The sequence below is a fragment of the Vombatus ursinus genome, unplaced genomic scaffold (assembly GCF_900497805.2).
Source record: "Vombatus ursinus unplaced genomic scaffold, bare-nosed wombat genome assembly UNPS02000749.1, whole genome shotgun sequence".
NCBI classification, from domain to species: domain Eukaryota; kingdom Metazoa; phylum Chordata; class Mammalia; order Diprotodontia; family Vombatidae; genus Vombatus; species Vombatus ursinus.
This window is the reverse complement of record NW_020940527.1, coordinates 18,967,755-18,987,934: the sequence shown is the minus strand read 5'-3', so window position 1 is coordinate 18,987,934 and position 20,180 is coordinate 18,967,755. Positions and strand designations below refer to the sequence as shown.

At 44.6% G+C, this 20,180-nt stretch overlaps 1 protein-coding gene across 2 annotated transcripts in view; it reads right to left on the bottom strand.

Moving 5' to 3' along the window:
* Positions 1–17,053, bottom strand: part of AP3B2 (adaptor related protein complex 3 subunit beta 2) — a 57,857-nt gene extending 40,804 nt beyond the window's left edge. Inside the window, exon 1 of one of the 2 annotated variants that reach the window (XM_027860250.1) lies at positions 16,941–17,053. In XM_027860250.1, coding sequence (XP_027716051.1) covers positions 16,941–17,053 — 113 coding nt within the window. Of the gene's footprint in view, positions 1–11,880; positions 12,105–16,940 lie in introns of those variants that run through there. The other variant, XM_027860243.1, reaches the window with a different exon arrangement.
* Positions 17,054–20,180: the final 3,127 nt, after the last annotated feature.

The window sequence follows — 20,180 nt, the reverse complement described above, 5'->3', positions numbered from 1 at the left end:
AAGGAAATCACCATCCCCCTAGTCACTCAGGATCATAACCATGATGTCAGCTTCAGCTCCTAATTCTCATTCACTCCACATACCCATTGCCAAGTTTTGCCTTTTTCTACCTTTGTAATATCCCTCATACACACCTTCTTTTCTCCACTCACACAGCCCACAACCTCCTCACTTCTCTCTTGGACTATTGCAGTAACCTGTTGGTTGGTCTCCTTGACTCAAATCTCTCCCCACTCCAATTTAGCTTCCACTCAGCTACCAAAGTGATTTTCCTGAAGTGCAGGTTCGATCATGTCACCCTCCACTCAATGAACTCTAATAGCTCCTTATGACGTTCAAAATAAAAAATAAAATCCTGTCTGGTGTTGAAAGCCCTTCACAACCTGGCCCTCCTTGCCTTTCTGATCTTATTTCACTTTGTCACTCCAGGAACTCTTATGATCTGGGCATGCTGACTTTCGTGATGCTGTTCTTCATGCAGGACACCCCATCTCCTGACTCAGTGTCTTTTCACTCACGGTCACCCGTGCTTGGAGTGCTCTCCTTCCTCACCTCCACCCCACTTTGGCTTCCCTTGCCCCTCTTAAGAGTCAGCTCAGATCTCACCTTCTGTTGGTCTTCCTCCCCTCCCCCCACTGTTGGTGCCTTCCCCCCTGAGATTACTTTCCATTTACACTGTATATACACTGCATGTACAGTTTTTTTCTGCATTGTGTCTACACCATTAGAAAGTAAGCCCTTTGAGGGCTCCTGTGTTCTTGTCTTTCTTTGCTTAATACAATACAATGCTTAATGCACATACTAAGCACTTAAATGCTCATTGACCGACTAACACTACCAAGTAAAGGGTTAGGGACTTTTCTTATATTGTCACTCACTACCTCCACCCCAGGTCACCTTAAGTACCTCTTCCAGGTACTTTTCTAAAAATATAAATTACAGGATGATAATAAACTATAAGGAAACATAGGGAGCTCATTGATATTCAGATATGCTGTGGAATGTTGAATCTGCCTGGGCTGCTCATGGTGGCTTTCCAATACTAGTATCACTGCGTAGGGGGATGCCACCCACCCAGAACAAAGCCCAGGCCCCCACTGCAAACACTCTCCCTTGCACTGAGTTACAGCCCACACAATGGGACTGCCAACTCTACACAAGCCAATTCTCTTGCACAATTTACTCCTCCTACTCCACACTCTGTACCTACACATCCCTCTAATGAACAAACTCGGCTTCTCCTGAACATACTCTTGAGTCCCAGTGCTAACTCTCCTAGCCTGTTTCCACGTACCCAAGGGCTGGTTTCTTTACTGGATCTAACATCATTGATGGAGTCATATCTCATTGCTTCATAAATAGATAAGCCTGGGGGTTAAGTGCATGCCTCTGCAATGTGACTCCTTTGACCATACCCTCAAGGCCTGATAAAAGGATTTGTCGGCTTGCTTTAAAATTTGCCGAAGAAAACACAATGAAGTATGCTTAGTTTCAACCTAGAAACCAGAAGTGTCCCCAGGAGGGTGTACACTGTGAGGAGGTCCACAAGAAATGGAATGGGACAAGCATATATTATAGCACCTACTGTGTGCCCAGTACTGTGCTAAGTGCCTTACAAATATTGTCTCTTTTGGTCCCTCACAACAATTCCGGGAGGTAGATACTGTTGTTATTCCCATTTTTCAAATGAGGAAACTGAGGCAGATAGAAGTCAAGTGACTTGCCCAGGATCATAGCTAAACTGGATTTGAACACAGGTCTTCTTGACTCCAGGCCCAGTGAGCCATCTAACTGCCTCTGATGTTAAACAGATTAGCCTCAGAGATATTGTGAGTGTATGGTTAACCTATTCTGTCCTTGTCCATATTTCTGTGGAGGGATATATGGATAAGAGATGTACTTTTATCTGAAGAGTCCTTCCAACAAAACTGGAACATGAATTTTAACTTTTTCGGGGGGCAATGGGGTTAAGTGACTTGCCCAGGGTCACACAGCTAGTAAGTGTTATTTGTCTGAGGCCGGATTTGAACTCAGGTCCTCCTGAATCCAGGGCCGGTGCTCTATCCACTGCACCACCTAGCTGCCCCTTGGAACATGAATTTTAGTCCTCATTCAGAAATTACCAGGTCAGAGAGATTAGATGTCCAAGTGGGTGGCCAAGTCATTAGAAGAAAAAGCTGGCTGTCTACACAGCAAAGGGAGTATTTCTGTAGGGTTGGAAACTGGGAGCAAGCTCAGTTGATATAATTCAAATTGGGAATGTTAGACCAGATCTGATTTCAAAGCTTTATCACCCATTGTTCCCCATATTGGTACACACTGTGTGTGGCCATGGTAGCAAAACAAAGCCTGACTCAGGACTGATATAAACACTAGTAAACTCCCCCTACCTCATTTTGTAAATTAACTTTTTTTGTGAGGCAGTTGGGGTTAAATGACTTGCCCCAAGTCACACAGATAGTGAGTGGTATGTTTCTGAGGCTGGATTTGAACTCAGGACCTCCTGACTCTATCCACTGCACCAGCTAGCTTCCCCCTCCCCTACCCCATTTTGTACCATAATGATGACACAAGGAGGCCCAAGATGAAACATTGGTCATGACATTCTGTGCTTCCCAGCTTCCATCGATTCCCTGCCCAGCACTCATTTCACCACCTTACCAAATAGGCTATTACTACCATGCCTTCTTTTCATATCAAGGCCAGTCTCTATCTTCCACTAAACTACTCATACGCCAGCAGCCTTCCACCTCTCTATCACTCCTAAAGAGGGTAGTGGAAGCTGCAACTTTATCAGCTCCAACTCAGCCAAGTTGTTTCCCACGATGGTAATGTGACACAGACAATTCTTGCCCATATGATCTCAATCTACCTCCCAGTTCCACAGTCTTCCAAACTTCAGACACTGGTCATGGGAAGAAGTGTGCCATCTTGGTAACTGAGGTTGGTTACAACTACCAAGATTGTCCTGTGTTGCACTGTGTTGGACTGTGTGTTCTGAGATGGTGCAAGATAGAGAGGAAATTGAAACCCACATCATCCCAGCCTGGGTTGGTTGTGGCATGTGGGGTACAGCATCATTTGGTTCCTTATACTTGTGTCCACCTAACTCCTGTGATGAGGCCTACTTAGCCTCCATATATATCTTCACTACTGGCCCAGATTATGGAACTAATCGTGTTTCTAGACAGAAGAAATATTCTAAGTCCTAGGCCACTGGCTCAGCAGTTTTACAGAAGTCACGAAACCTAAATTCTAATCTCAGGTCTACAACTATTGCTCCGTTGACTTTGACATCACTTTTGCTCTTTGGGCTGAAGTTTCCTCATCTTTAAGATGAGGGTACTGGATTAGATGATCTCCAAGGACCAGCTCACCTCTGAAATCCTGTGATTGTGTTAGGACTAAGCTCCATTCACATTTCAAAGGATCTAAGGCACAATTTGTATTGTGAGAACTATAGAATCTCAGAGTTGGAAGGAACCTTTAAGGCCATCTATCCCATATCTGAATGAGAATCTCTTCTACAAAACTATCAGCAACTAGTCATCCAGTTATAGCTTGAAGACCTCCACTGAGAGATAACCCACTACCTCCAAAGGCAGCCTAAGATAGGGCTAATTGTTAGGAAACTTTTCCTTACATCAAGCCTGAATCTACAAACTAAGAGCCTGCAGCTTCTACTCGTTATTCTTCATTTTGCCATTTCGGGGCCAAGTGGAATAGTCTCTTTTCCATGTGACAAGGGCTAAAATGTTTGAAGACCACATCATGGCCACATCATGAAAGGGAAGCCCTTCAAGACTTCTCTTCTCCAGGCTTCATGTCACCACTTCCTTTTTTAATGATGTTAAAATATTGTCATCTTAAGGTTCTTCCCAGTTATGCTCCTTTGAATGGCCTCCAGTTTATCAATGCACTTCCTAAAATGTTCTTCTTGACTGAATATCATAATACTGACTGAACATATTAAATACAATATCCCAGATGGGGTCTGATTAGGGTAGGACACCACAAGACCAGAATCCCTTTCATTCTAGATGCCATAGCCTAGGCTTTAATTAGCTAATTTGGGTTATCATATTGAACCATTAATTCATATTGAGTTCACATGTCACTAAAAACTCCATTTTTTAGATAAACTACTACCACACCTCTCTCCCATGTTTTTAGAGGTAGATGGGTAGTGCAGTGGATAGAGCACTGGGCCTGGAGTAAGGGAGATTTTAGTTCAAGTCTGCTCTCAGCCACTTGCTAGCTGTGTGACCCTGGACAAGTTACTTAACTTCTGTTTGTCTCTGTTTCCTCACCTATAAAATGGAGATAGTAACAGATCCTATATGTTCCAGGGTTGTTATGAAAATCAAATGAGATGATGTTTGTAGAGTGCCTTATAAACCTAAAAGTACAATAGAAATATTTATTATTATGATTGTGAAGCTGATTTTCTGAAACTAAGACCTTACATTTATGCCTATTAAGTTTCATCCTGTTGGAGTGAAACATCAGCCCAATATTCTAGCCTGTCCAGATCCCTTTGGAACACCTGACTTTGTCATCCACTGTGTTAGATGTCCCTCCCAATTCTGTTATCTGAAAATATGATGAGGATGCCAGCTATGCCTTTATCCATGTCATTGACTAAAAAAATTAAGGATTTTTCATTATTTTCCTCATATTTGTTATTTGTGCTTCTGCTTGTTTCTCCATTGTCACTGATAATAAGAAGCCCTATAAACCCTTTAAAGGGTTGTGTACTTGCTTCAGGAATGGGAACACAGGGAAGAAGCTCTTGGACTGATTCTCATTCTGCATTAGGTCAAGGAGGAGAAAAATCCTTGTTGAAAACATGAGGCAAGACTGAAAGGCAGGTGGGCCAGTCTTTGGGGCCTAGGGAAGAAAAGAACAGGGGTAGCACAAGGTCAAGAAGCCATTAAACAAGTAATCAATCAAGAAGCATTTGTTAAACACCTACTGTGTGCCAGGCAGACAAGAAGGTGTATGCGCTCACATTATTCCTGGAATATAAAGCCTGTTGAGCTTTGAGGGTTCCCCAGGCTTGACTTTTCAATGAAAGACTTGTCAGAAGCGCTGCATATCACTCTGTCAGTTTGTGAAATGAGCCTTTAATAATACCCTTAAGAACCCAAGGACCATGGGAGGGCCTTGGAATTCATGAGAACATGCAGTAGTGTGCTAGTAAATGTATAATAATTGGATCTCTGAAAAAGCATGGCATACTTTTAAGTTTAATTACATTATTAAACATTTTCTCCATCACTTTCTTAAGTCCAGAGACAATCAACAAAACAACAAATCGAGCCCAGATTTGTAGCATTTGCCAGTTTCTAAGGTAATGACTCACACTGAAAATTTAACATTGTTCCAGCACAGTCCTGTGCTCACCTTGAGGAGATCTACTGTTTGTCAAGTAAGGAGAGGATGTGACCCAGAAATTCTGATTGCTGGAGGATGAAGGTACTTGTTCCTAGCTTGGCATGCAACTGGTGTCACCATAGCAACAGATTTCATTGAATTACAGAGTTGGAGGAACCTCAGAGGCCATCTAGGGGAAAGCTCCTTGCCAAGGAGCACGGATTGCACAAATAAGCCCATTCTTTCCAGTTTCTTCAGCAGATAGCTCTCTCTAACATTTCTACTCTCTCTCTAATCTTCAATTTCCCTCTGTCTACTGGCCTTTACTGCTCATAAACATCCCCCATCTCCCTTAATGCATTCATCCCTTTTAACTTTAAATCTCTTCTCCAAGCTCTTCTCTTTTCATGGTTAAAGTCCCTGAGAAAGCCATCTACAACTGGTGCCTCCACTTCCTTTCCTCTCACACTCTTTTTAGCTCTCTGCAGTCTGGCTTCCAACCATTTAACAGAAACTGCTCCCTCCAAAGTTACTGATGATCTCTTCATTGCTAAATCTAATGGCCCTTTCTCAGTCCTCATCCTTTTTGACTTCTCTATAGCCATGGACATAGCCCATGTCTTGATATTCTGTCCTTTCAAGGTTCCAAGACACTAAGTTCTCCTCCTTCCTATTCCTCAACTTCTTCTCTGTCTCTTTGGCTGGATCTTCATCCAGGTTGTAGCCACTACCTGTGGTTGACATCCAAGGCTCTATCCTAGGCCCTCTTCTCTTCTCTTTCAATACTTTTTCACTTGGGAATCTTGTCAGCTCCCATGGATTTGATTATCATCTCTATGAAGTTGATTCTCAAATCTGTCCAGCCCTGACCTCTCTTCTGACCTCCAGCCAACTGCCTATTGGACATCTCAAACTGAGTGTCCCCTAGACATCTTAAATTCAACACGTTTATTATCTTTTCCCCCAAATCTATCTCTCTTCCTAACTTCTCTGTTACTGTCAAGAGCACCACATCCTCCCAATCTCCCAGACTTACAACTTAGTTGTTATCCTCGACTTCTTATGCTTACCTATTATATCCAATCCATTGCCAAGTCCTGTGGATTCATAACATCATAATATCTTTCCTATATGCACCTCCCTTGTCTCTGGTGACACTAACACCATCCCAGTGCAGACCATCATCACCTGCTGGTTGGTCACCCTGCCTCAAGTTTCTTCTCCCACTAGTTCATCCACTCACTCAGTTATTAAACTTATCTTCCTAAAGCAAAGATCTGACTTTGTCACACTGCCCCTTCTCCCTATTCAGTAAACTTCAGTGGCTCTCTATTACCTACTGTCAAATTTAAAATCCTGAGTTTGGCTTTTAAAACCCTTCATAACCTGGCCCCTTCCTACTTTCCTAGTCTTACTTCTTATTCTCTTCCATGTACTCTGCAATCCAGTGACACTAGCCTCAGACTGAACACTACTTCTCCAAAATCCATGTATTTTCACTGACTTAGCCATTCCGCCCCCATGCCTGGAAGGAATGTTCCCCCTCTTTATCTTTGCCTCCTGGCTTCCCTCAAGTCTCAGATAAAACCCCAAGCAAGAAGCTGTTCCCAGTTACCCTTAATGCCTTCCCTCTAAGGTGATTTCCAATTCATCCTGTATATATTTTGTATATAGTTGTTTATATGTGGTCTCCCCCATTAGATTATGAAATCCTTGAAAACAGGGATTATTTCTGCCTTTCTTTGTACCTACGGGCCTTAGTACAGTGCCAGCTACATAGTACGTTCTTGACAAGAGCCTACCTAACCTCCACTTGAAGACCTCTCTTCAAGGAAGGGGAGCTCAATCCTTAACAAGGTAGCCCACTTTATTTCTGAACAGCTCTAATTGTTAGGAAAAGTTTCCTTACACTGAGCTGAAATCTACCTTTGCATTACTTTCATGCAGTAAGCATCGTTGTGCCCTTTGGAACCAAGCAAAATAAAATTAATCTCTTCTACATAAAATCCCTTTAAATACCCAAAGATATTGTGTCCTCACCCACCTGAGTCCTTTCTTTTCCATGTTGAGTATCTTCAGTTCTCTCAATTGCTAAGTCTTTCCAAAACTATACCTGGATAACATGTCATCTATGATCCAGAAAGTAGGCTATGGTATCCCACAAGTTGACTGACATCAACTCATGATGGTAAATCATTCATAAAATGTGGGAAGATAAATGAAGCACTGTGCAATCCAAATGGCATCACTTGCATTCATCTACCTCCATCATACCTCTTACAATGGTCTGTACTGGTGCAAATGGTGACTGGGGAAGTTCCCTCAAGGAAGCTGAGCTCAGGTACACAAAACGTGACATTTAACATCTCCACTGTCCCCCATGCCTGGAATATACTACCTTTTCGTCTGTACCTCTAAGAGCCCCAGCATCCTGAGACACAGACAGAGCACTGAGGCCATCTTCTACACAAAGCCTTTGCTTACTCCCTCACGTGTTGACATTCCATCTCCAAATTACTTCATATTATTTTAATATATTTAATATTTTCTTAATCATATACATGGAAACACTGTAAGCTCTTTGAGAGCTGGAACTATTTCATTTTTCTCTTTGAATTTCCAGTGCCTTGTACATAGTAGACATTTAATAATAAATTGTATGAGGTAAAAGAAGTCTTGATTTGGGGGACCATGAAGGTTCAATAATCATTTTCATCCCTACTCTAGACTCTGGAATTAATTCTACTACTGTATAGGAGTGTGGGGGAGGAATATAAGGGACCCTAAACTACTAAGTTTTAGGATTAGTATCCAGTTACTTCACTGCTGGTCCATGTTCTGAATTTGTACTCCACTTCCAGTGACTAGATTCTTAATCTTTTAAAATTGCGTAAAAATGCCTTTTGTTTTTACATACTAATAATTTCTGAATATGCTTTCTCCCTTCCCCTCTACCAAATAAACAAAAAGCAAAAACAACAACTAAAAAAAAAACCCAAAAACTTTTGAGTAAACTCAACTGACAAAGTGAATGCATCAGACAGCACATACAACATTCCATATCCATAGTGCCCCATTTCTTCGAACAGAGGAGGGAAATTCATTTCCCCCTCTCTTCTCTGGGCCAAGAAAAGTCACTATAATTATATAACATCCTTTACTTGCTTTTTTTCTTGTATGTGTGTGACATACAAACCAGCCTACTTAATGTTCCCCAACTCAATACCATCTCCTAGCTCCCTTGCATGTCTGAAATGCACCCCCTCCTTACCTCTCCCTCTTAAAATTCCTAGCTTCCCTATAATTATATAGCATTCTTTACTTGTTTTGTTTTTCTTCTCTTGTATATGTGTGACTAATCCCTATATAACATTGCGTAACTGGGTCCCTATCTTATCTAGTGATCCTCAGCACTAAATTTATTCAATTTCCCTGGGACAAGGGTCCTACTTTGGCCTTACAATTCTTTTTTTAATATTTCATTAATGTTCTTTTAAAGCCGTATCACTGTCACTTCCCAATGGCATACTCTTACCTCCCACCATAGAACCTTCCCTTATAACAAATTAATGTAGTAAAATACAGTAAATATATTGTTAAGCCTAAAATTATTTCAGGGACCAAAAGTCTCCCCCCAAACCTCAGTCCCTTTACCTGGATCTCCTTTTCCTACCACTGGACTTTTTGCCTTTACTCTGCTATCTTGGCTCCACTTCCCTGCACTGGACTCCTTGATGCCAACTTCCTGCTTGTTTGGACTTTTTCCTTCTAACATCCATTCTGACATTCATGATCACCTACCTGCCTTATCCTGGTAGGTCCGTGTGAATGCCAGCCAATCCCAGGTTGCTGTTCTGGGGCTGAAGGAGACTCAATTTTAGGGCTCATCAAGCTTTCAGACATTTTGAGCCCAGATTAGGGATGCCAAGAACCCTGATCAATTCAATTCTTATTACAAAACCCCAAGGAGCAGTTATTTTGTTGGTTTGGGTTTTCCTTCCACAGATACAGTTTGAGATCCCTCTGGATTAGCTTGATAGTCTAAGATTGCTGGGGGAGCTGAAAAAAAAAGTCATTCCATGGAAGTCATCCTGGGGAGAAGCTTCTCTGAATTTAGCTCAGGTGGTCTTCAGATTATACATTCTGTTGCTGGGTGGGCATTGGAAGGACTGTCAGGGCACCTGCTCCACCAGTGCAGTCTGGGAGAGTCTGGAGTCACTTCTATGCCATGATAACTATCAGAGGAGAACTTCACTGGGGCTGGTTGACTGCCAAAAATCTTTTTTTCTAGAAAGGCTAAACATTGACAATCCATGGGACTTGCTATCTGGGCTGGCATCTCTGCAAAGAGTGATAGCTACCTAATGGGGTGCGGTCATTGGCTTTGGAACTAGAGGAACTCAGTTCTAATCCACTTGTGTGATCATGGAGAAGTCACTTAACCTCTGTTTCTTTATGGATAAAGTGTAAGCACCTTAATAGCAGACTTTAATTTTTATCTTTGTATACCAAGCACTTTGCACAACGCCTTATACACAGCAGGTTAATAAATGCTTACTGATTGATGCTCACACCTCAGACATTTATTAGACGTATGACCAAAGACAACCTCCTAATTGTATCCCCAGTTACCAGTCTCTCTTTTCTCTAATCCCTTCTCCATAGAGATGTCAAAACAATCCTCCTAAAGCAAGACCATGCTCCTCTCCTGCTCAAAAAACATCAGTGGCTCCCTATTGCCTACAGGATAAAAGTAAGATTCCTCAGCTTGATATTTAAAGCCCTTCATAATCTGGTGCCAGACTGCCTTTCCTGACTTACTCCATTTTCACATACCCTACTTTGCAATCAAACTGGCCTATTTACTATTCCCCAACTCAATATTGTATCAATATGCTCCTTTGCATGTCTGGAATTCACTCCTTCCTTATCCCTCCGTCTTAAAATTCCATGCTGCCTTTCAGGCTCAGTTCATAGGCAGCCTTTTCTGAATCTCCCTCGTCATTAGTGTTTCTTCCCAGGGTGGTTAGCTCACAATAACATCATGGGGGTAATGTCACTGGTTCTCTTTGAGAATAAAAAACAAACAACAACAACAACAACCTATTCCAGTAGAATGTCACATATGGAATTCTCTCCCTCCTTATCTCTGTTGGCTTCTTTGGCTTCCTTCGAGTCCTGCCTAAAATCCCATCTTCCACAAGAAGTCTTTCCTGAGCCCTATTAATGCTGGTCCCTTCTCTTTGTAGATAATTTCCAATTTAACCAATATATATCTTGTATGTACATAGTTGTTTGCATTTTGTTGTTCCCCACCCCTCATTAGACCATGAGCTCTTTGAGAGCAGGAACTATTTTTTGCCTTTTTGTGTATCCCCAAGTACCTGTAACCTGGCACACAGGAGGCACTTAATAAATGCTTGTTGACTAAGGGCAGGGATTGGTTTTCACGTTTGTTTTTGCAACCCCAGAATTTAGCACAGTTCCTTGTGTATAGTGGAGTATTAATAAATACATTTTGAGTTTGGGTTGTGTGGAAGCAGGTGCACAGATCTCCCTTGCCCCACCCTCCCCAATAACCACAGTCTATTAGAGGGATGGAGGGCCATCTGGCAGCCCCTAATACAGCCTCCAGTTCTTTCTCCCTCCCTCCTGTTGCTGCCTACTCTAGGCTTTCAGGGGAGGGAGGGAGAGATGGAATCAGTGATACCCTTAAGGCCATGAAACATTAATCTCCTATAGAAGGATCCCTTTACAGTCTAGGCTAACCCCATATTGACCCCTGGCTCTCTGGCTCCATTCCTGACTTCTGACCCCATCCTGGCCTGGGGGAAGAGAAATCAGTAGTGCTTTTTCTAGAGGGTAGGTAGCATCTGCCAGAGAGATACCAGGGAGTGCAGGGTCATTAAGGGAAATTAAGGCCCAACTCCTAAGACTCTCTGTGCTCCATGGCAGGGGAAATACTCTCCTCTTATAGCCTTTCCAAGCAACTGCTCTCCTGTTCAATCATATAAGTTGGAGAAGGTTCTATGTGAATTTTTTGAGATCGTCCTCTGAAAGATACCCCCAGAACTAATCCTTCAACCTGCAGCAAGCTTTTACCAGCCATCCCCAACCCTTATCCTGGGTCCAACAGATGGGGAACCCCAAAGGTCATCCAGGAGCAATCCAATCCCGTCTCTGAATTCTTTTCACAATTACACTCTGTACAAACCGATATCCTCCTCAAATCTGTAATTGCCCCCTCTCTACATGCACAAATATGCATACCTGGACCCCCCTCCCTGGGCTCTATTCATCTAACACAACCCAGAACCTAGACACCTTTTCCCTTCGGATCTCTCTCCACACCCAGACTAACACTTCTCTCCTCCCTTCACACATCCTAGCCAGATTCCCCTTGAGAGTGAGATCAGCTCAGCTCCAGGGACTGATAGCCTGGAAAAGTACCCCTTGCCATTCCCTGGGATTTATGGAGGTCCCTGGGGTGGTTCCCCTCCATACCGTAGAGGCTGGCTGTGGCTGGCCTCATCAGAGCCACCTTCTGGGGAGACATCCTGTTCAGAGGTCTGAAGCTGCCGTAGCTCATCTGGTTGCAAGGCTTGGTACCAGGCTGGGGTCCCCCCCTCAGGGGTTAGAACGGGGCTGGTTGCCTCCTCACCCCCCCTGCTCCCCGGCGGCTTCACCATAGTCCCTGGGAGCTGCAGGAACCGCTGCATTGGCGTCATCAGGCTTTGTGCCTCGGATACCAAGATTCCCTGGAGACCCCTAAATCTGGTCCCAGACACCAGGGTTCCCGTCCAGGCAGACAGAGTCCGCCTCCTTCTTCTCTCCCCTCCTCTCTTCTCCCCAGCTGATCTGTGACTCAGTCCCTGCTTCAGTGAGTCCTCACTGATACTCCCCCCGCCCAAGCTCCACGGAAACTCAGAAATGTGATGCTGTTATGGGACAGCTGGAGTCTGCATGGTAAAACAGTGAGAAGGGGAGGGAGGAGAGGGCAGCAGGGGTCAGCTCCGATTTCTCCTTTTCTTCTTTGAGACTGTGAGGGAAGATTTATGTGGGGTGGTGGTGGGGAAGGAATGTGGGTGTTATTTGGTAACTAAAGTACCCTCCAAAAAAATACAACAACAACTCATGAGTTTTTGTGGGGATTTTTTGGAGAGGGGAAGAAATAGGAATGGGAAGTGTGAGCAGATATAGATATGGAAGTAAGGGGATACAGGAAGAGGGACAGAAGTAGGAGTGGAGGATGGTAAATGAGGGGTGAAGAAATCAAGATGGGATATAAAGAGACTGGGGTAGAGATACTGATGGGAATTCTGAGGAATAAAGTATGGCGGCATGGGAGAGTGGATGGCACATGAGGAAGTTAGTGAGTCATAAAACTGTAAATCTGAAGAGATTTTAGATCAGGAGTTCCTAACCTCCTTTTTTTGTGTCATGGTCCCCTTCTCAGAATAATTTTTTAAAAATCTATGATTAAAGAAAATGCTAAATTACAGTTAGAGATTAGCAAAAATAAAAATGTAATTTTTTTTCCTATCCAAGTACACAGATCCCCTGAAATTTATGAACTTCACATTAAGAACTCCTGATATCTCATTTTACAGATGACACCTAGAAAGGGTTACCAAGTTGAAGTCACACATCTAGTTAGTGGCAGAACTCTGGACTAGAACCCTGGTCTCTTGAATCCCAAGTCAAGTGCTCTTTCCATGGCCCTCACTGGCCTTCCTTTGTGAATGAGGAAGATACTTGGGAGACAGTTACTGAGTTTAGGTTTCTCTCTGAATTCCAATGAGTCTTATTTCAGACCAAGGATCCAACATTATCATCTAGTCCTTTTCTCCGACCCCAAAGGTGCTCAGTGCAGAGAAGGCAGAAGCATAGGACTCTGAGTGCTAACCACAAGAAAAAAAGAGGTGGAGGATGAGAGCAGTAGTCTCCCTGTGATTGCTCCAGAGGGGCCAGTGGACCCCAGGAAGAACTAAACTTCATTTACATTCCAAGGGGCAGGTTTAATGTGAGCCTTCTTAGAGTTCAGAAATTTGATGTTAGTCTGTAACTTTCTCATGTTTGTTAAGTGACATCTGTCTGTCTGTCACCTGTTTTCATGGACAGTAGAACCCTCAGGAAGCTCAAATGGGTAACTTTGTCTATTTCAAGGTCTGGGAGGTAAAGGAGAAGCTAGGAGGTCATGCCCTGTTCTAAGGCACAATGAGCAGAGAATACTCCTCTCCTGTCCTGAGAAGCAGAATGACCCTGCCTTAGTCTAGGTGGGAGATGGCAGTGGAAAGAGATCACTACTGGGTTAAAAAATTATAACACGAATGATGATAAGAATAGCTCATATTTATAACATGCTTTCCCTATAACAACCTTGTAAAGCAGGTAACTTCGGACACTAAAACAACTTTAGGAATCATACAGGTAGGACAATTAATCTCCCAACTGGGACTGTGAGGTGGAACAGAGTTCTGATAAGAGGGAGTTTTATTGGGAGAAGAAGTTATGAAGGAAACAGTCTTGCTAACTTACCCATGACTGCTGAGGGTACCACCATCCTCCCAATTACCCAGGCTCACAGCCCTTACTCTTTACCTCCCCCTGCCACCCACAGTCAATCTTTTGCCAAATCCTATTGATTCAACCTTTGTAAAGGATTGAATACATTCCCTTATTTCCTCTGACACCCTAGTGCAGGCTCTTAGCACCTCAAACCTGGACCATTTGCAATAGCTTGCTGGTTGGTCTCCCTGCCACAAGTCTCCCCCACTCCAGACCATCCTACATTCAGCTGTTGAAGTGATTTTTCTTAAATTTAAGATCTGACCTTATTTTTGTTGTTGTTCAGTCGTCTCTGATGCTCTGTGACCCCATTTGGGGTTTTCTTGGCAAAGAACCTGGAGTGGTTTGCCATTTCCTTCTCCAGCTCATTTTACAGATGAGGAAGCTGAGGCAAACAGGAGTAAATGATTTGTCCAGGGTCACACAGCTAGTAAGTGTCTGAGGCTAAATTTGAACTCAGGAAGATGAGTCTTTCTGTCTTTAGACTCAGCACTCTTTCCATTGTACCACCTAACTGCTCCATCTGATCTTTTTACCTAGTGAGTAAACACTCCCCTCACCTCTAGGATCAAATTTAAGATCCTCTGTTTGACATTCAAAGCCTTTAACACCCAGCCTTCTCCCTCCCCCACCTTTCCAGTCTTCGTACTCTTCACTCCTTCCCCTGCCCCAAGGTATTTTTAATCCATTGACATTCGTTTCTTTGCTGTTCCTAGAACAACACGCTATGTCTCCTGACTCTAGGAATGTGAACCAACTGTCTTTCATGCCTTGAATGGTCTCCATCCTTCCCACTGTCTCCTGGCTTCCTTGGCTTCCAATTTAAGTCCCAACCTTCTACAGGAAGCATTTCCTAATCCTCCTTAATAGTACTACTTTTCTGCTCTTGATTATTTCTAATATACTCTCTACATAGCTTGTTTGCACATAATTACCATGTTGTCTGCCCCCTCGCCAATCTAATCTGTGAGCTTTTCTTGAGTGCAGGGACTGTATCTTTCTTTGTATCCCTAGAATTTATGTGTTTGGCACATAGTAGGCACTTAATAAATGCTTATTAACTGACGGAGGCACGGACAAGATGGAGATGTGGGGTGGCCAGAGAAACAAGGAATATGACATATATGAGCCTTCTAAAGTTTATAGAAATAGGGCATTAGGGGGCTTGGGAATGGAGATTTCCATAGCAAATGAGAGCCTGATACTTTGTTAACTTGCCTTCACTGCTCCCTCCCCCAACTCCACTCGAACATTGTACTGCTTAGACTCTGATCCTAGAATCAAGAAGGATTTTTCCTGGGGTAGGGAGCCTCCATGGAGGCTATTGGCGGGGAGGAAGTTGGGTTAAGTAGGGAGACCCTGGAGGGAATTTTACTTAAGGTTTTGGGGGAGGAATAACTGGTAAGGTGGTGCATATACTATAAAGGGCAGAGAAGTCATCCAGGAAGGAGTTTGAGTTTGGGTTCCTGGAGCAGAGAGGAGTAGCCTAGAAATCCCAACGCTTCAGAACCGGCCTCTTTTTAGGCCCTGCCCTCCATAGGTTAGGAAGATGACGAGCTCGGGGAAGAGAAGAGGTGGTCCCTCTAGTCAGAGGCGCCTCCAGGTGAACCTTGACAGCGTAAGTCCCAGCTCACGACTGTAAGCCTGGGTGAGAGAGGGACAGGTAAGTCAACGGCAGAGCAGGGCTGAGCTGCACACAAAGCACCGGAAGGCCCAAAAGCAGGCCGCTACAAGCAGGCGCCTCAAAGCCACATCACCCCCTAGCTACCCCGCTGTCTCCACGCCCCCTACGTCACAGGCCAGAACAGCTGTGGGGTGGAGCCAGAGTGAAAGGGGGCGGGGGAAGAGCTGTCCATGGTCCCGGGCTGACTCCGGACGCCAGGAAGCCTCGGGGTGGGGGTGGCCACGGTGGGGGTCGGGGCTGATAGACCCCGAAGCGGGAACTCCCCCAAACTGACTTAGCTCCTGCTAGTTGCTAGGACCCTCGCCCGCCCTGGAGCTCAGGTATTTTACTCCAGGGATGAAATTAGGTTCTGCTCCTAGACCTGCAATCTCTTCCACTGTCTCTCCCCAAATCTCTCCACTTCTAGAATCCCCCTCCCCTCACCCTCCTCACACCAGTCTCCAGGTACATTCTTCTCCTCGTCCAGTCCAGGGTCTTCACACAGTCTCTCAGATCTTCTGCTATCATGTTACCCCAGGTACCTGACTACTCCCGCCACCAGTGTTTCCTTCACTCCTCCCCCAGCAGGCCTCCAGATTTCCTCCCGCCCCCAGATCTTTCCCAGGTCCTCAATTAGCTCCATCCAACCAGGTCTTCAACCACCCTCCCCACCAGGGGTCTTCTTCCCCCAAATCCCCATCCCAGGCTCCTTCCTGCCACAGCACAGCCTGTTCCACCAGTCCCCTGGCTTCCTCTGCCCAGGTCGCCTTATGTATTCCTTTCCACAAAGCCTTTCCCTAGGCCCCCTGCTACACTCCAGATCTCCCTCCTCTGCCCCTACATCTCATCGCTTTACTGTCTCCAGGCTTATCCTCCCAAATTCTGGCGCCCCACACTATATGGGCAATATCTTTTCTTGGTCTGGGTGCTGCGTCTCACCCTATACCTCTTCCAGCCCTCCCTGTCCCAGGTCTAATTAGGCCATGGGCCTGAATTTGGAGCCGAGATCTGGGTTCCTCCCATCAAGAAAAAGGAGGCCTCTAGGGGAGCTGAGACAAGGATGCGGGGTGAGGGGGACAGGTGTGAAGAAGGGTTCAGTAGCTCCTCGCACTGTGCGAAATCCGGTAGCAAATCTGGGGTGCAAGAATGACTCCTTCCCTCTAAGAACTGCCAGTGCAAGCCATCACCCCCGGGCCCCATTTGCTAGAGGGGAGCCTGGTTGGTAGCCCCGCCCCCTCCCCACAAATCCCGGGCTCCGTTGCCAGGGAGGACTCCCTTCTAGAGCTGGGGGCCCGCATCCCAGCCTACTTCATCCTCCCTGGCCCCGCCTCACCGCTTGTAGTCGGAGGAGAAGATGCCGCCGCTGGCCGGGTCGTGACCGTATTCGGGCTCCCCTAGGCTGGAGGAGCCGCCCTTGTCCTCGCTGTAGGCTGGAGCGGCCGACATGGTGAGCTGGGTCCCGGGGTAAGCGAGGCCGGGCCGAAGGAGGTTGAAGGAAGCAAGGTGTGTCGGGCGATGCTGGAGCAAGGATTTAGGAATCCAGAATCAGGGCTGAGCTTCTTAAAGGGCCAGGCTCCCGGAAAGGAAGCGAAGGTTGAGGGGGAGAATGGGGGATGGGGGAGGGGTGTGGGTACTGCAGCAGGCACCTGGCTCCTCCCCACCCCAACCGAGGAGCTGTGACGTCATCCTCACGTGAACAAGGAAACCCCACTCCCCAAAGGGCGTCCCTTCCTCTTAAAGGGATAGAAGGAGGTTCCCAACATTCCCAACTGGAGGCTTCCTCACTCACTCTGGCGAGAAAGGGGGAGCGAGATCCTGGAAGGAATAAGCTATCTGCTATCCTATGATCATGGGAGAAGGAAAGTGAGGGAACAACATGAATTGATTAAGCTTCTAAGTGAGAGAGGCGGTGCAATGTAGTGACGCAAGAAAGACGGGATTCAAGTCTCATCTCTGACACCTGCTTGGCTATGGGACCTTAGGTGAGTCCTCTGTGCTCTAGAGTCTAGACAGCTTTCTAAGACTAGCAAGAGAAGCTCCTGTCTGCATTGGCAGGGGAAGTTCCCTGATCCCTAACAATGAAATCACAGGTCCGCCTACCCCTACTTATCACTTAGCCCTACTATGTGCAAGATGCTAGCCGAAATGAAACAATCTTCAAGTGACTGTTTTCATCAATTTGTATTCATCCTTGAGAGGCTCGTCTTGTTCATTAGAAGTGACTCAGGGTTGTAATTGGTATGGGATAAGGACTGGACCTTTCTTCTGCAATCCCTCATCATGTCGTACAAAAAACCCCCAAAAACTTGCTTTAAACAAGGCTTCTGGTGCTTCTCAGGAAAATCCTAGGATTTAGAGTTGGAAGGGGTGTTAGAAATCTTCTAGTCCAATTCCCTCATTTTACAGAAAACCAAGGCCGAACATCTGCCATCTGAGAGTCACCATAAAAAACAGGCATTCACACTCCAAATTTAGTTCTCTTTTGCTGGAGTGGGGGTGGGCATGGGGCAAAGGCAAAGATTATATGATTGAAAGATGATGCTGGGGGCAGCTAGGTGGCACAGTGGATAGAGCACTGGCTCTGGATTCAGGAGGACCTGAGTTCAAATCCAACCTCAGACACATAACACTTACTAGCTGTGTGACCCTGGGCAAGTCACTTAACCCCATTGCCTAGGCAAAAAAAAAAATAATGCTTACAATTCCCTTTCCTTCCAGGTTTGATGCTTAATTACCATGGATTCAGTATTAGCTCATTGTTGGTCTCTCCCTACCAGGTTGGAAGGGTCACTACCTCAGTTTCCCCAAGTCAGTACCTCCCTGAGTACTTTGCTCCTGTATACCAGTGAGGGTGCCTCCTCACTAGAGGAGGGAATTCCATGGGCCTCCTTTCCTAAACAGGGAAGAGTGAGGAGAGCAGAACCAAAGAAATAATAGGCACATTGGTTAGAACGAGCTCATTAAAAACAATACATTTGAGTTGCATATACCGCACAATATTATAGAAGGTTAAAAAGATTCAGGGAAACAAAGAGGATATGGACTCCAGGTTCATGTTAATATGCACTTGTTTTGAGTTAGGGTTGAGATGGGCCAATAGTGGAAGTTAGATGGGTTTGTAATCATTGACACTCTGGGGGTGTCAATTTCAGTTTTCATTTCATTTTTCTTATTTTCTTTTGCTCATTTCTCTGTATTTGAATACCTGTACTTGTCAATGGAAAAAAAGTAAATTTTATATTAAAATAAATGAACTTTATTAAATTCAAAGTTGACTTCCTGAGAAAATACAGAAAAAGGAATACTGTAGTTGAGTGGTGAGAACCTAGGTTCGAGTTCTTTCCCTGCTATTTAGTCCCTTTGTGGTCTTGGATGGATTGCTGGACTTCCCAGGGGTTCAGTTTCCTTGTCTGAAGTAGAGATCTCTTCTGGTTCTAAATCCTAAATTGAAAGATAAGAGAGATGGATGAGGAACAGGCAGAGAATGGAGATGAAAATGCAAACAGTTCTCTGGACTTACCTCTTCTGAGTCAAGGGAACCTGGGTCACATAGATCCAAAGATTAAAGGGACGTGGAAGATTATCTAGTCCAGATAAGTCAAACTTGCTGCCAGCAGCAGTCCAGATTAAAATGACCCCTGGCAATCCTTCTACATGACCTGTTTCTATTTGAGTTTGATTTCTTGTTGAGTTGTGTCTAACTCATCATGACTCTTTTTTTGGGTTTTCTTGGCAGATATTGGATTGGTTTACCATTTCCTTCTCTAGCTCATTTTACAGATGAGGAAACCGAGGCAAACAGTTAAATGATTTGCCAGAGTCCCACAGCTAGTAAGTGTCTGAAGCTGGATTTGAACTCAAGTCTTCCAGACTCCAAGCCTGGTGCTCTATCCACTGTGCCAGCTAGTTGATCTTCTGTAGCACCATGTTAATGTAAATAGACCTGGAAAAACCAACTGACCAGATGAGGAAACTGAGGCACCATGAGGGAAAGTAACTTGCCCAAGGTAAGGAGGTAGGTGGTAGAACCCAGCCTCAAATCTTGGTTGGTTTTTGTTTGTTTGTTTGTTTTTTAGTCTCTTAAGCCAGTGTTCTTTCCTCAACACCCTGTTACCTTGATCTAATAATACCTCCATCCCACTCTATTTTCCCTACACTTCGGCTTTTTCTCTGTCCTAGCAGCAGATGAACAGAATTTCAAGGGGGGCCTGCATCTATCTCTTCAATAAATATTTATTAAGCACACATTATGTGTGGGACATATTTATGTGTGTTCCCAAAAAGATTTAGAAAAATGTCCTTGGCCAAGGGCCAAGTACAGTACAAACAAAATGTCTTATCCATGACTTGTCCTTGGGTCCAGCTATTATGGAAACACTCATATTTATCTATTATTTCCATACTAATTCATTGTCTGTTGACCTATGAGTAGGATTAATATTCAAGTTAATTTCCTAAATAGAGCACTGATGAGCAAACAAAAGGTTAGCTAAGAGAGCTGAGCCCAGAGTCACGAAGACCTGAGTTCAAATGTAGTCTCTGAGACACTTACTTGCTGTGTGAAAATCACTTT